This window comes from Eubalaena glacialis, chromosome 4, assembly GCF_028564815.1.
Source record: "Eubalaena glacialis isolate mEubGla1 chromosome 4, mEubGla1.1.hap2.+ XY, whole genome shotgun sequence".
Lineage (NCBI taxonomy): Eukaryota > Metazoa > Chordata > Mammalia > Artiodactyla > Balaenidae > Eubalaena > Eubalaena glacialis.
In genome coordinates this window covers 176,677,143-176,690,605 of record NC_083719.1, presented here as the reverse complement: position 1 = coordinate 176,690,605, position 13,463 = coordinate 176,677,143, and the positions used below count along the sequence as shown (strand labels likewise).

At 41.6% G+C, this 13,463-nt stretch overlaps 1 protein-coding gene and 1 pseudogene across 1 annotated transcript; both read left to right on the top strand.

Annotated features, from left to right (window-relative positions):
- Positions 1-1,427, top strand: LOC133090683 (ETS domain-containing protein Elk-4-like; annotated as a pseudogene).
- Positions 1,428-2,375: 948 nt separating this feature from the next.
- Positions 2,376-12,959, top strand: LOC133091243 (zinc finger protein 709-like). The gene is made up of 4 exons (XM_061190310.1): positions 2,376-2,525; positions 10,128-10,254; positions 10,460-10,520; positions 11,547-12,959. The coding sequence occupies exons 1-4, from the start codon at positions 2,523-2,525 to the stop codon at positions 12,937-12,939; spliced, it is 1,584 nt and encodes a 527-aa protein (XP_061046293.1). The 5' UTR covers positions 2,376-2,522; the 3' UTR covers positions 12,940-12,959.
- Positions 12,960-13,463: the final 504 nt, after the last annotated feature.

The following is a 13,463-nucleotide window of genomic DNA, read 5'->3' as shown; positions in this document are numbered from 1 at the left end:
ATATCTGGCTCCACCGCGGGGGTGTCAGTGGCTGCCTCACTGTCCTTGAGTTCTCAATGTTAGGAGGTGGCCGGTGGAGAGAAGCATCATGTTTGAGGCAGAGACCCTGAGGCAGCCCCACAAGTGGCCTCCTTCACTGCTCTTGACAATGCCATCACCCTGTGGCAGTTCCTCCTTCAGCTCCTAAAGGAGCCTCAGAACAATCACATGATCTGCTGGACCTCTAATGATGGGGAGTTCAAGCATTTGCAGGCAGAAGAGGTGGCTCGTCTCTGAGGGATTCAAAAGAACAAGCCTAACATGAATTATGCCAAACACAGCCGATCCCTCAGATACTATTATATGAAGAATATCATTGCAAACATGAGGGGTCAGAAGTTTGTGTACAAGTTTGTCTCGCACCCAGAGATTTTGAATACGGTTCCTATGCCAGCGGGCAGGCTTGAGGGAGACTGAAGCTTTACGCATCAGTGAAGTCAGTAGTGAGAGATCCATAGATGAGGAGAATGGAGGGAAAAAGAAGCCACTGCAGCCTGGTGCCAAGACCCCTAGCTGCAGTGACTACAGATACTCTGGCTTATATTCTTCATTTACCCTCAAATCTTTGAACTCCTCCAGTAGGAAGCTTTTCAAATCTCTAAGGTTGAGAATCCAGCTGAGAAATTTGCAGAGAAAAAAAATCCCCTCTGTTATCAAATTTGTAACACCTTCCAAAAAGCCACCAGCAGAAACTCTTGCTGCCGCCAATTCAACTGACCCAAGTATTTCTCCATCTTCCAAGGAAACTATCCAAGCGTTGGGACAGTTTATATTCCCCCAAACTGCCTTCCCTAGAAACACCAACTTCTGCATCCAGTGCAACTGCCGCTTTTACCACCACACCTCCTATTTCATCCATTTGCCCTTTTCAGGAACCTCCTAGAACACCTTCACTACCGCTGAGTTCCAACCCAGACATGGACCCAGACATGGACGCAGACATGGAATTAGTGGCTTCTCAGCCAATGGAACTTCCAGAGAACTTATCACTGGAGCCTAAAGACCAGGATTCAGCTTTGCCAGAAAAGGACAAAATAATTCATCAAGGTCCAAGAAACCCAAAGGGTTACAGCTGGCACCAACCCTCATGATCACAGGTAGTGATCCAAGCCCACCGATAATATTAAGCCCATCTCTCCCTAGAGCTTCTCTTATGCCAGCACTATTTTCACAGACACCCATCTTACTGTCTTGGAGTCCCTTGCTCTCCAGTATCTACTTTTGGAGTATTCTCAGCCCTGTTGCTCCCCTAAGTCCAGCCAGACTTCAAGGTGCTAAAACACTTTTCAAGTTTCCTTCTGTTCTGAACAGTCATGGGCTGTTCACTGTCTAGCCTGGATGGACCTTCCAACCTTGGCCCATTTTCCCCAGATCCACAGAAAAAATAACCTATGCACTTGTGGAATGAGAGAACCAAGGAATAAAGAAACAGACAGACATCGAACAAGAATACTTTTGAAGTGCGCAATTGATACTCCCACAATGATAATAGTCTATTGTGATTTCTGCCATTCCCCATTAAAATGCTTATTTAGGAGTCCCTCAAAAAAATAAAAATAAAAAGATTCACTCTCTTCCTAAATTTCAATTATACTATACAGTGTAAGTGTATCAGATCATTATGTTGTCATCTTTAAATGCAGTTTTATTAGTCAGTTATCCCTCAGTAGAGCTGGGGGTGGGAGGCAGGAAGAGTTTCCAGGTGCACTCCAATGTTAAGTACAACTTACTGTTTTTCTTCTATCAGTGAAAATGGGAACACAATTGCCTTATATATATTATAGCTGTTGACATTTCAAAGTTTTCTAGGCACACAGGGAACACTAATCTAAAATAAATTTCCTTCTAGTGTAAAATGTACAGTTGAGAAGTTAATGCACACAACTCACAGCTTGTGGTTTGACTGAGATTTGTTCTGGCACCCAGCTAGGGCTGAGTGATTCAGACCTCCTACCAGAGCCAAGTGCTCTGGGATTCTTTAGCTTAAGTACCTAATGAGTGGGGATGGGGGAAGGGATGGGTGGAAGGCTCAGCGCTGTCAAGGACCAAAGATGAAACTGGAGCCAGCCTCTTTATTACAAACGGTGAGTTCACATCTAAGTGTCTGCCTTTCTTAACAAGAAGCACAGTTCCATACCAGGCAACCCCAGGCCATGGAAAAGTTCTGTTACAAACCTAAAGCGCCAGGCGGGGACAGATTTAATCCCAGCGGCGCTAAGTGATTCTGCTGAGTCAGGCTTCCTCCCGCAGGTTGTCACTCAGGCACGAGGGGGCGGGGTATTGGGAATCTGTCCAACCGGGAGGCCGCTGAGGCAGGTGGGTGGGGCGATGCTCTGCACCGGCGTGGACGTCCTTTCTCTCTCCAATTGCTCCTAGAGCCACTCGCTGTGTGTGGTTCACTGCCTCTGGATACACGTCCGTCTCACGTATCTGCGCGGGTCGTTGGAGTCGTTAGGAAGGACTCAGACTCAGGAAACCTCGAAATGGTGAGTGTGGTGCCCCAGGCTGCGGCCGCCGCGGAGGGACTGGTCGAAACCTGCCGAAGCCGGCCATCTTTTTGACACGGCCTCCAAGCGCTCCACGCCGGAGTCTACGGATACGCGGGGTCTGCGGCGCCGCTCGGACCTCTGTCCCCTGCGGCTCGCAGCGTGGGGATTGGCCCGGCAGCCGGGACCCCAGGCGTCCTGTTCCGTCACTTCGCGCAGGAACTTCCGCCCCGGCGCCTCTCCGCGCGGCTCTGCGCCCGCAGCCCCTCTTCTCTCCCGGATTGTGCGGTGAACTCGGGCGCCGTCTTCAGGTGACAATCGTGACTCGTTCTCCAGGATTCGGTCCTGGGATTACCTGTTCCCTGACGGGTCCCAGCCCCTCCTTGCTGCCCAGGGGGCACCCGTTTTCCTCTGAGTTTTCCAAATGTTTGGGAAGCAAAGTCTCAAATCAAAGACCCCGGCCCAGCAGGTAGCTCTTTGTAGGGCTTGTAGTAAATCATTACATTTCCGTGTTATTCCCCGTCTTCCCAACGTCAGTTTCCCCTCTCCGATTCACATCGTCTATCAGCTGTTCATCTTCCGTGGTCCATTTCATACAAACCCAATATTTTAATTGTTTTTCCTATTTGCGCGGAGTCGTGGATTGCATTGGGGAGGGGGGCGGTCTGTGTATATTTTGCAGGAGCGGAAAGCCAAGAATAACTACTTGGAAGTAGGTGTATGAAATTCTTTCTCCTCCCCGTTTTTTTCCTGGGAAGAGACATCCTATGGGAAGTCCTTTTTTCGAGGTTTTTTATGAAACTTATCTGCACGATCTGTGCTGTGACTACTGCCCGTCCCTGGGTTAGTCCCCTTCAAAAGATTTATTCACTTATTTAAGTTTTTCTTTTCAATAGTGTAAAATGTATTTAATTAATAGAGCTTGAAAGACCATGTAAAATATTTCCGAAGAGGTAAGAGAGTTGAAGTTCAGGGGGAAAATTTTTTTCAGTATTACATTCCAGTTGTTAAGAATTTTTGTTTCACTTTTTTAATTCCCTGAGTAAGGTGAGTTCTTTTGGACTCTCCTTTACTGTTGGTTGATTTCAAATGAAATGCCAGGATTTAGACTTGGAGACAAAAAGTATTCAAGTGTGATTACTTATGTACTAATTAAACTTGCCTTGGAAATAATAAATGACTGACATATTTTTCCTGAAAGGAATAGATACTTGGGGTTTTCTGGGTGAATTAATAAAAGTGGCTGAGAATTGTCTTCTCATTTCTACGTACACACTGGGTTTGAGTGATTTTGCTGAATTGTCCAAACAGAGTTTGTGTATTTAAATGATCACTGGTGCTTACCGTATTTAAAGACTTGTTCTACTATCAGCACACTAATTTTAAGACATTTCCATCACTCCCAAAATGAACCTCATGTCCATTAGCAGTAACTCTCCCTTCTCATCCCGAGGCCTAGGAAATCACTCATCTATTTTCTGATTCTATATATTTGCTTTTCTGGGTATCTCACATAAAATATCAGTGGTGGTCGAGAGTGCCTGTAGTGGAGAGCAGAGCCTGAAGTTTGTATCCTCAAACTAAGGCCCCCTTTGAGCCTGCACAGGGAAGTGGATCTTCCTGGACATCCTCCCCCTGCCCAGTCCTACCTGCTCACACCCACCAATGGTAGTTCTTATACTGTGAGAAGCTGCAGAGCCCTGAAATCTGGGGGTGCAAGTTCACAAGGGTGTAGGCATGCTGCCCTTTCAGGGTGGTACTTGTGATTTCCTTTAGCCTAGGCATTTTAAATGTTGTATTTGAGCGTTGCCCCATGATATAGGTGCACTCAGAGTGTAATTTTGTGCCCATTGAGAAGTCTGTGAGGATGAGGTGTTCTGTCCAGTGGACAAAGGGTTTATGAATATGGGAGTCCCTTTGGATCAGAACCTTACCCTGAATCAGGCTTGGAGTTTCCTGACTTGTGATCATGGAAGCCTGGGGTAGGGAGAGCTTCCCTGCTTACAGGACTGGGGAGGGTTTGTGGAGCTCCCAGAGTTTATTCCTGTGGCTGCCCAGGTGTCCCTGCCCTCATTGAGGGACTGACCGTTTACAGGAGTTTTATCTCAACCGGGCTTATCTAGACTGTCAAGTCTGCAAAGATGTTCAACTTTCTGAATATGGGCTTTTCTTCCGAATTGTATGGACACAGTCTGCTTATATGTTTTGATTCCAATATTTGTGTTTCTTTTCTTGCATTCCTTTATCCATTCAAGATTACAGCCCTGTGATTCTAGTTTCCATTAACACTTGGGCTTTTAAAAATCTATGTTGATTAACAAATACCATCTAAGGCAAGAAAATTGTGAAGTCAAGTAGAATTTTTGTTTCATTTAGACAAGAGAACCTCAAGACGTGAAATGGGTGCATTTAAGTTTTCAGGTGCTTTTCCATTTTTAGGTCAGTGTTTGTAAGTGCCTGTCCCTAGAGAACTTTAGCAATTAAAAGTCCTCTAGTATTCCTAAAGCAAATGAATTTCTATTTTAATGGATGTGGGGGAAAAGAAGAAACAAATTCTATTTCAATTGATATGAGGAAAACACCTCAAAGTTTATGTCAATCTTTCAAATTCCTAGTCCATTTAAGGCTTAATTGCAAACCTAAAATACAGTGTAATATGCCACTTATTTCTGAAAAATATCTCCAACGTTTACTGTAATGGAGAGAAAACCTATAATATCCTGTGTGCCTTTAGTTAGAAAGGGAGTTTTCATTTTTTTGTGGTTTACGCTTTTATATCCATTACTGTTTAAAGGATCAAATCTTGCAGTGGTTTTCTATATAGAATGGTTAAAATTAAATTCCTAAGGGAAGAAATTAAGAAGACTCCCTGCCCACATGTGTTGCCCCACTGCTCTGCTCTTAACGCCAGCCACCCTCAGATAACCAGTTTTGATTAAGCCTTCATCATCTTTTTAGTGTTTCTTTATATAAAACAATGTAGTGCGAATGCCTATTTTTCTTAAAGTTTTTATTCTAGTAATGATTATTTGGGACCCACATATTTGTTGTTTCACTACTGAAAGTTAAGCCTCACCCCTCCCTTTTCCCCTAGTGCCTCTTACTTGGACAGGCTGATAAGAAAATGTGGAGGCTCCTGCTCTGTGAGCTGCTGTTTGCTGGGGAGATTTTCCTGTGCCCTGTGCTGCCCTGTGTTGCACTGCTGACCCCACCAAGCCTGGGTTGTATACAGGGAGGATACTGAGTTGAAAGTTTCTGTCAATTTTTTGTACTTTGGGAGCAGGAGTATGAGAATGGGGCCTTCCTTCCAGTGGTCCTGGGTTGATGTCTGAGCTGGAACCTATCTGTGTTTAGAGTGAAGGTGTGACTGAGGCTGGGTTTGCCCAGACATTAGTGTTGAGGGGAGGACTGGGGGAGTAGGAGGATGATTATACCCTGTGAATGAGGTGAGCCCAAAAGACAGTCACTACTTTCAAAAAGCAGTTATTTCAGCAAAAGTGAAAGAGAAGAGACAGGGAAAGGCAGCCTGTAAGTGGTGAGATTCCACAAGGCTCACCAAAACTTTTAAGTAACTCTGAGGCTGTTGCCCCTGCATCTGTTGCAACAAGGATCCTTACCCTCTCGGTTACGGTTGACAACACTCACCGTCTCAGCTTGGCACAGCAAAGGGATTTGTTCAAACCCAACTTGAACTCGGGTTTCTTAAGCTCTATAAGGCAATCAGTGTCATGAGGAGGCCTCTAGCCCTGCGAGCAGTGATGGGAAGCTCTCTGGGGAGGGCCTTAAGTTGGCCATAGGCTTCTGATGCAAGGCACTGTCCTAGGTCTCACATTAATATGCCATTAAAGCTGCAATTATCCCCCATACTGGGATCTCTTAAAAACAGAGGACTCCACTCAGGTGCCTGTTATGGCTTTGGTACTGGAAACAGCACCCCAGGAGCTCAGCTCGGCCACTGACACCTACTTGTGATATGATGGAGCCAAACCTTGGCCGTTGGGCTTATGATCCCTTGGAGAGATGACATTTCTTTCTTCAGTCCTTTGAAAGATGCTGTGGTGCTGTTGGAGCCACCCTCTCCAACACCTTGGTTCCCTGGGTAGCTGCTTGGGATTCACTGAATGCACAGCTCTGGGGAGTGAATAGACTAAAGATGACAGTACACCCTAGAACATGATGGAGCTCAGTGGAGAGTTGCTGCCCTTCATCCCTTAATTGAGACAGCCTTGATGAAAAACCAAAACCAACTGTCGCCACACCTAACCAAACATCAGGCGGTCATCAGGATGAGTTGTAATGAGTCAGTGCTCTTTTTTAAAATAGACTTCAGCTTTTTTTAGGTTTACTAGGAAGCTGATCAGAAATTACAGAGAGTTCCCAAATAACGCCTCGGCATCCACACAGTAGTCATTATTCTTTAAATCTTGTATGATGGGAACATATGTATATGTATAACTGATTCACTTTGTTATAAAGCAGAAACTAACACACCATTGTAAAGCAATTATACTTCAATAAAGATGTTTAAAAAAAAAAATCTTGTATGACTGGTCCATTTGTTACAATTGCTGAACCAATACTGATGCATTAAAGTGGGCAGGTGACATTAGCATTGACCTTTTGTGTTGCATAATGTATGGATTTTGCAAATGTATAATAACATGTATTAATCATTTCTGCACATATAGTGTAATTTTACTTTCCTAAACTTCCTCTGTGCTCCACAGATTGATTCATCTCTTCCTCTAATCCCGAAATCCTCCAGAACCAAAGATCATTTTCCTGTCTCGTGCTTTTGTCTTTTCCAGAACGTCATATACTTGGAATCATATAGTATATAGCTCTGTCAGATTCGGTTCTTTCACTTAGCAATGTACTTTTACGCTTCCTCCATGTGTTTTCATAGCTCTACCTCATTTCTTTTTATCAGTGAACAGTATTTCATCGTATGGCTATACCGCTCATTATTTATTTGACTCTTGAAGGATATCTTGCTTACCTCTAACTTATGCCAGTTATGAATAAGGCCCCTACAGGTATTTGTGTATGGGTTTTGTGTGAACATAAGAACTATAAGAGTTGAAGTCATTTGGACAGATAGCAAGGGGTGTGATTGCTGGATCTTAGTATGTAGTGTTTTGTTTTGTTTTAATTTTTATTTATTTAATTTAATTAATTTATTTATTTATGGCTGTGTTGGGTCTTCGTTTCTGTGCGAGGGCTTTCTCTAATTGCGGCAAGTGGGGGCCACTCTTCATCGCGGTGCGCGGGCCTCTCACCATCGCGGCCTCTCCTGTTGCGGAGCACAGGCTCCAAACGCGCAGGCTCAGTAATTGTGGCTCACGGGCCTAGTTGCTCCGCGGCATGTGGGATCTTCCCAGACCAGGGCTCGAACCCGTGTCCCCTGCATTGGCAGGCAGATTCTCAACCACTGCGCCACCAGGGAAGCCCAGTATGTAGTGTTTTGAAAGAAAGCTCCTGTCTTCCATTGTAGGGCTACCAAATTCCATTTCCCCCAGCAATGAATGAGGATTTTCTTCACCTTTTCACCAATATTTGTTGTTCTGAGTGTTTTGCATTTTAGCCATTAAATAAGTGTGTAGTGATAGCTCATTGCTTCATTTGCAATTTCCCATTGACGTTTGACGTTGAGCACGTTTTCATATTTCCTGTTTCCCTTCTGTATGTCTTCTTTGGGAAGCTGTTTGTTAGATATTTGGCCAGTTTTTCATTGGTGGTTTGTCTTCTTACTTTGACAATAATAATTCTTTAGATAATTTTGAATACCAGTCATTTATCATATATGTGTTTTGTAAGGATTTTCTCCTATTCTGTGATATTCATTCTCTTTACACTCTTTCTTGAAAGAGGCATTTTTCATTTTAATGAAGTGAAATTAAAAATTATAAAGGCATTTTTCATTTTAATGAAGTGAAATTATACTTTTTTTTCCTTTTATAAATCTTGTGATTGTTGTTGTATTTGATAATTTGTTACCAAACGCAAGGTGACCTAGATTTTGTTGTGATGTTTCCCAAGAGTTTATTACTTTTGCATTTTACATTTTTCTCGCTAGCTTCTTATAATGTATTCTCTTCGTTTTTTCTCTAGTTTGAATATGATATACTTTGATCTCCATTTCTGTGTTTTCATGTTTTCTGTTCACTGAGCTTCATGAACCTACAGGTATTGTCTGCCATTAATTTTAGAAAACTCTTAGTTGTTACTTACATGTTCTATTTCTTTCTTTTCCTTTAGTTAATTTCATTATATGTATCTTGAGTCTTGTGTTAAAGGTCATGCCAGGCTTCATAAATATTGTGTTGTATCTTTTAGTTCTTTTTGGTCTTTTTGTTAGACTCTGGTGAAACAGACTCTTTTGGGTTTAGGCGTTAAGAACTGAATATTTGGGTCATATTTAAAAAACGTCTTTCTTTTCTTTTTTCCAGTTTTAGGACATTGGTTTGCCCTTTGAAGTCAGTGCTCTTATGGCTCTGGGAGGACTTGTTTATTTCAAGCTTTTTCATTCTCTTCTTGTGAGATTAAGAATCACAGCTTCTAAATTCATAAATCCCAGAACTAGATTTTCACCTGGCGGTAGCCAGTGTGGCTGCATGCCCAACACTTGTAGCTGAAATTGCAGAATGGAGACTTTTATGTTGTGTTGGAGAAAACCACTGATGAAACCTATACATATTTTCTAATCATGGGAAAATTCACCATCACACTATTATGGACCTCAGTGAACCCCCTTGCAAACTGTAGCTCTTAAACTGTTCCTTAAGGACAGTAAGGCCCAGGGTATACTGTTAGGGTGTGATGAGAAGAGATTTTCTGGCATGTAATTGCACCGTGTGTTCTAAAATTTGGCTGGAAGCAGCCCCGAGGCACATGAGTATAGGGATTTTTTGGTCTAATACAATATTGCTTCTTCCTCGTGAGTGAGCTCTAAGTTTCAAATTTTCTAGCTGCATCAAATTATATATATAGAGAAAGGAAAGATAGAGTCTTTGATAATTGTTACACAAGTAGAAGGCAATGGTTCCTCAGAAGAATATATTCAGGCATCTGCATCTGATTTCTTTAAAGGCCTGGAGGACTTTGGGAGAATGTGGCCAGCTGGGATTTGTTAAAAGTTTGATTTCTCCAGGCCACCTGGACTCTGATGTTAGATGATGGGACTAGGAAAAAGCTTCCAGTTCTTGACAGTGTTTCTATTCATTGAAACCTCATGAGTCTTGATCCTCTGCCTTATGAAGTGCTGTAAACGGAGCATCATAGGAAGAAGATGAAAGAATTTTTTTCACAAGAAATTGATGTTCTTAAAATGATATTTGTTTTATTTGTACAGTATTTCTGTCATTTCCCTGCATTCTCTGGGCTCTGCCATTGTGATGTAAGTGATAATGTGTAAATAATTTTCATTTCTTCATGATGCTACTAAATTATTGAGGAAGTGTGGAGAGTAAGTTTCTTATGATCAAGTCATAGAATAACTTCGTAAATAACAGAATCATACGTAAACTTCCTATAAATGAAGTGTGGATGTCTAGTTCTGTCAATCTCATGCATCTCGGTGCACACATATTTTCGGTATTTTAGGATTCAGTGACCATTGAGGATGTGGCTGTGGACTTCACACTGGAGGAGTGGGCTTTATTGGGTCCTTCACAGAGGAAACTCTACAGAGATGTGATGCAGGAAACCTTAAGGAATCTGGCTGCAGTCGGTAAGAATGAAGAAATTCCCTAACTTTGTCAATTAGAGAAGAAGTATTTCTTACCTGTCAATATTGTTCCAAGATGTGGAACGTGGAAAGGGAAGACATTGGTAAAGAAACTAGAAATGGTTAGAGCTCATCCTGGACCTAGAATCTAATAATTTTTCTATAATTTATAGTATTTTGGGATCATTTTTCTGGGTCTGCATTTCAGGAGCAAAACGGGAATATCATGACATTGAAGATCAGTACAAAAACCAGGGGAGAAAATTAAGGTGAGTCACACTTAAAATACAAAGCATTGTCTCGTGAGAATTTTGGTAATATTATGAAAATTTTAAAAGAAGCAACATAATAAATAATCCTGCCTTCAAATTGAGTTTTTTTTTTGTTTTTTTTTTAATTTATTTTTGGCTGTGTTGGGTCTTCATTGCTATGTGCAGGCTTTTTCTAGTTGCAGCGAGCGAGGGCTGCTCTTGGTTGCGCTGCGCAGGCTTCTCACTGTGGTGGCTTCTCTTGTTGCAGAGCACAGGCTCTAGGCGCACGGGCTTCAGTAGTTGTGGCACATGGGCTTAGTTGCTCCACAGCATGTGGGATCTTCCCAGGCCAGGGCTTGAACCTGTGTCCCCTGCATTGGGAGGCGGATTCTTAACCACTGCGCCACCAGGGAAGCCCCAAATTGAGTTATTCTTAGAAAATGTTTCCCAAAAATATTTTCTTAAATGGGATATAAATATTTAGTGTTTGCAAAATAGTTCACTTGCAGTCATTAGTAATAAAACCTATACTTGAATATCACTTTTTAATAGAAAGTGTGAAGTCCCATTGAGAACATTCAGTATACTCAATTTCTTTTTTTTTTTCCCCTTTTTATTTATTTATTTATTTATTTTTGGCTGAGTTGGGTCTTTGTTGCTGGGCGCGGGCTTTCTCTAGTTGCGGCGAGCAGGGTCTACTCTTCGTTGCAGTGCGCGGGCTTCTCTTGTTGTGGAGCACCGACTCTAGGTGTGTGGGCTTCAGTCGTTGTGGCTTGCGGGCTCTTGAGCTCAGGCTCAGTAGTTGTGGCGCATGGGCTTAGTTGCTCCACGGCATGTGGGATCTTCCCGGACCAGGGCTTGAGCCCGTGTCTCCTGCATTGGCAGGCGGATTCTTAACCACTGCGCCACCAGGGAAGCCCCCAAGTATACTCAATTTCTAATAGTTCCCACATGATAGAAAATCAGTTCCTATAATTCATAATAAATACAATAATGTAAAATGATTAATAAATAAGTCATTAATAATATTCTCATTTATTACAGAACTTTTATGGTAGAGAGATTCTGTAAAAGTAAAGACATTAGTTTATGTGGAGAAAATTTCAACCTTATTCCAACTCTCAATCTGAACAAGAAAACTCCTAGATTAAAACCATGTGAATGCAGTGCATGTGGAACAGTCTTCATGGATCATTCATCCCTTAATAGACACATGAGATGTCACACTGAACACAAAACACGAGAGTATCAAAAATATGGTGTAAAGCCATATAAATGTAAAGAATGTGGGAAGGCATTCATTTATCCTGGTTCTCTTCGAACACATGAAAGGAGTCAAACTGGAGAGAAACCCTATGAATGTAAACAATGTGGAAAAGCATTTCCGTATCTGAAATCCTTCCGAACACATAAAAGAATTCACAGTGGAGAGAAACCCTATGAATGTAAGCAATGTGGTAAAAGATTCAGTGCTCAAAAACGTTTCCAAATACATGAAAGTAATCACACTGGTAAAAAACCCTATGAATGTAAGGAATGTGGGAAGACCTTCACGTGGGAAACAAGCTTTCAACAACACATGGTAACACACACTGGAGATGGATTTTATAAATGTAAGAAATGTGAGAAAGCGTTCATTTATCCCAGTTGTCTTCGAATGCATGAAAGGAGTCACAACGGAGAGAAACCCTATCAATGTAAACAATGTGGAAAAGCCTTTAAAAGTCCTGAAACTATTCAAATACATGAAAGAATTCACAGAGGAGAGAAACCCTATGAATGTAAGCAGTGTGGTAAAGCCTTTAATTATTTCAGTTCCTTCCAAATACACAAAAGAAATCACACAGGAGAGACACTGTATGTATGTAAAACATGTTCTAAAGTACTGAGTACTGCCAGTTCTCTTCGAAATCATGAAAGAATCCACACTGGAGAAAAGCCCTATAAGTGTAAAGAATGTGGGGAAGCCTTCACATGGCAAAAAACCTTTCGAAAACATATGATAACACACACTAGAGATGGACCTTATAAATGTAAAAAATGTGAGAGAGTATTCATTAATCCCAGTTCTCTTAAAATACATGAAAGGATTCACACTGGAGAGAAACCGTATCAATGTAAACAATGTGGCAAAGCCTTTAGTTACTACTGTTCCTTACGAGTACACAGAAGAACTCACACTGGAGAGAAACCCTATGTATGTAAACAATGTGGAAAAGCCTTTAGTTGTCATGAAAGCCTTCAAACACATGAAAGGAGTCACACCGGAGAGAAACCTTATCAATGTAAACAATGTGGTAAATGTTTTAGTTCTCAAAAAGGTTTCAAACTTCATGAAAGAACCCATACTGGAGAAAAACCCTATGAATGTAAAATATGTGGGAAAACCTTCCGTTCCACTTACGTTCAACTGCATGAAAGAATTCACACTGGATAGAAACCCTATCAGTGTCGGGAATGTGGGAAAGCCTTTGTCTCAATCATTTGAAGACACATGAGACTGCACACTGCACAGAAAACATAAAATGTGGAGAATGGGAAAGGCTTCTCTGATCTCAGTAGTTTAAAAGGATGAAAGGATTCCCTAGATAAAACCGCACTTGTAAACAGCCTGGGCATCAACTTCAGTTGGCCAACATCATGTATGAAAATTCCCATGGAGAAGAAGTATAAATGTAAATAACATGAGATAACTTAATGGAAAGTACTCCGTGCCTAATGTTCCAGAAAACCTTCAATATGAAAGAGTTGTTTTAAAAGTTTTATAAATATGTTGTGTTTAGTAAGGATCTTTCTTCAAGTGTATCCTTGAACAGTGGATTTCTCCTAATTTTAGAAATGAATATTAATGTGAGGTAATCGTGTACGTTGTCTTTCAACAATAGTACATAAGATTTAAAGGTAGTGATTTTTCCTTTAATCAGATAGTGATTATTTTTCTTTCCATTTTAACCCTGTTGG

Excerpts from the sequence above, each read along its gene's own strand:
- LOC133091243 (XM_061190310.1), top strand. Across the intron at positions 10,255-10,459 it reads AAGGAATCTGGCTGCAGTCG|GAGCAAAACGGGAATATCAT; the intron begins GTAAGAATGAAG and ends TCTGCATTTCAG. Across the intron at positions 10,521-11,546 it reads AACCAGGGGAGAAAATTAAG|AACTTTTATGGTAGAGAGAT; the intron begins GTGAGTCACACT and ends CATTTATTACAG.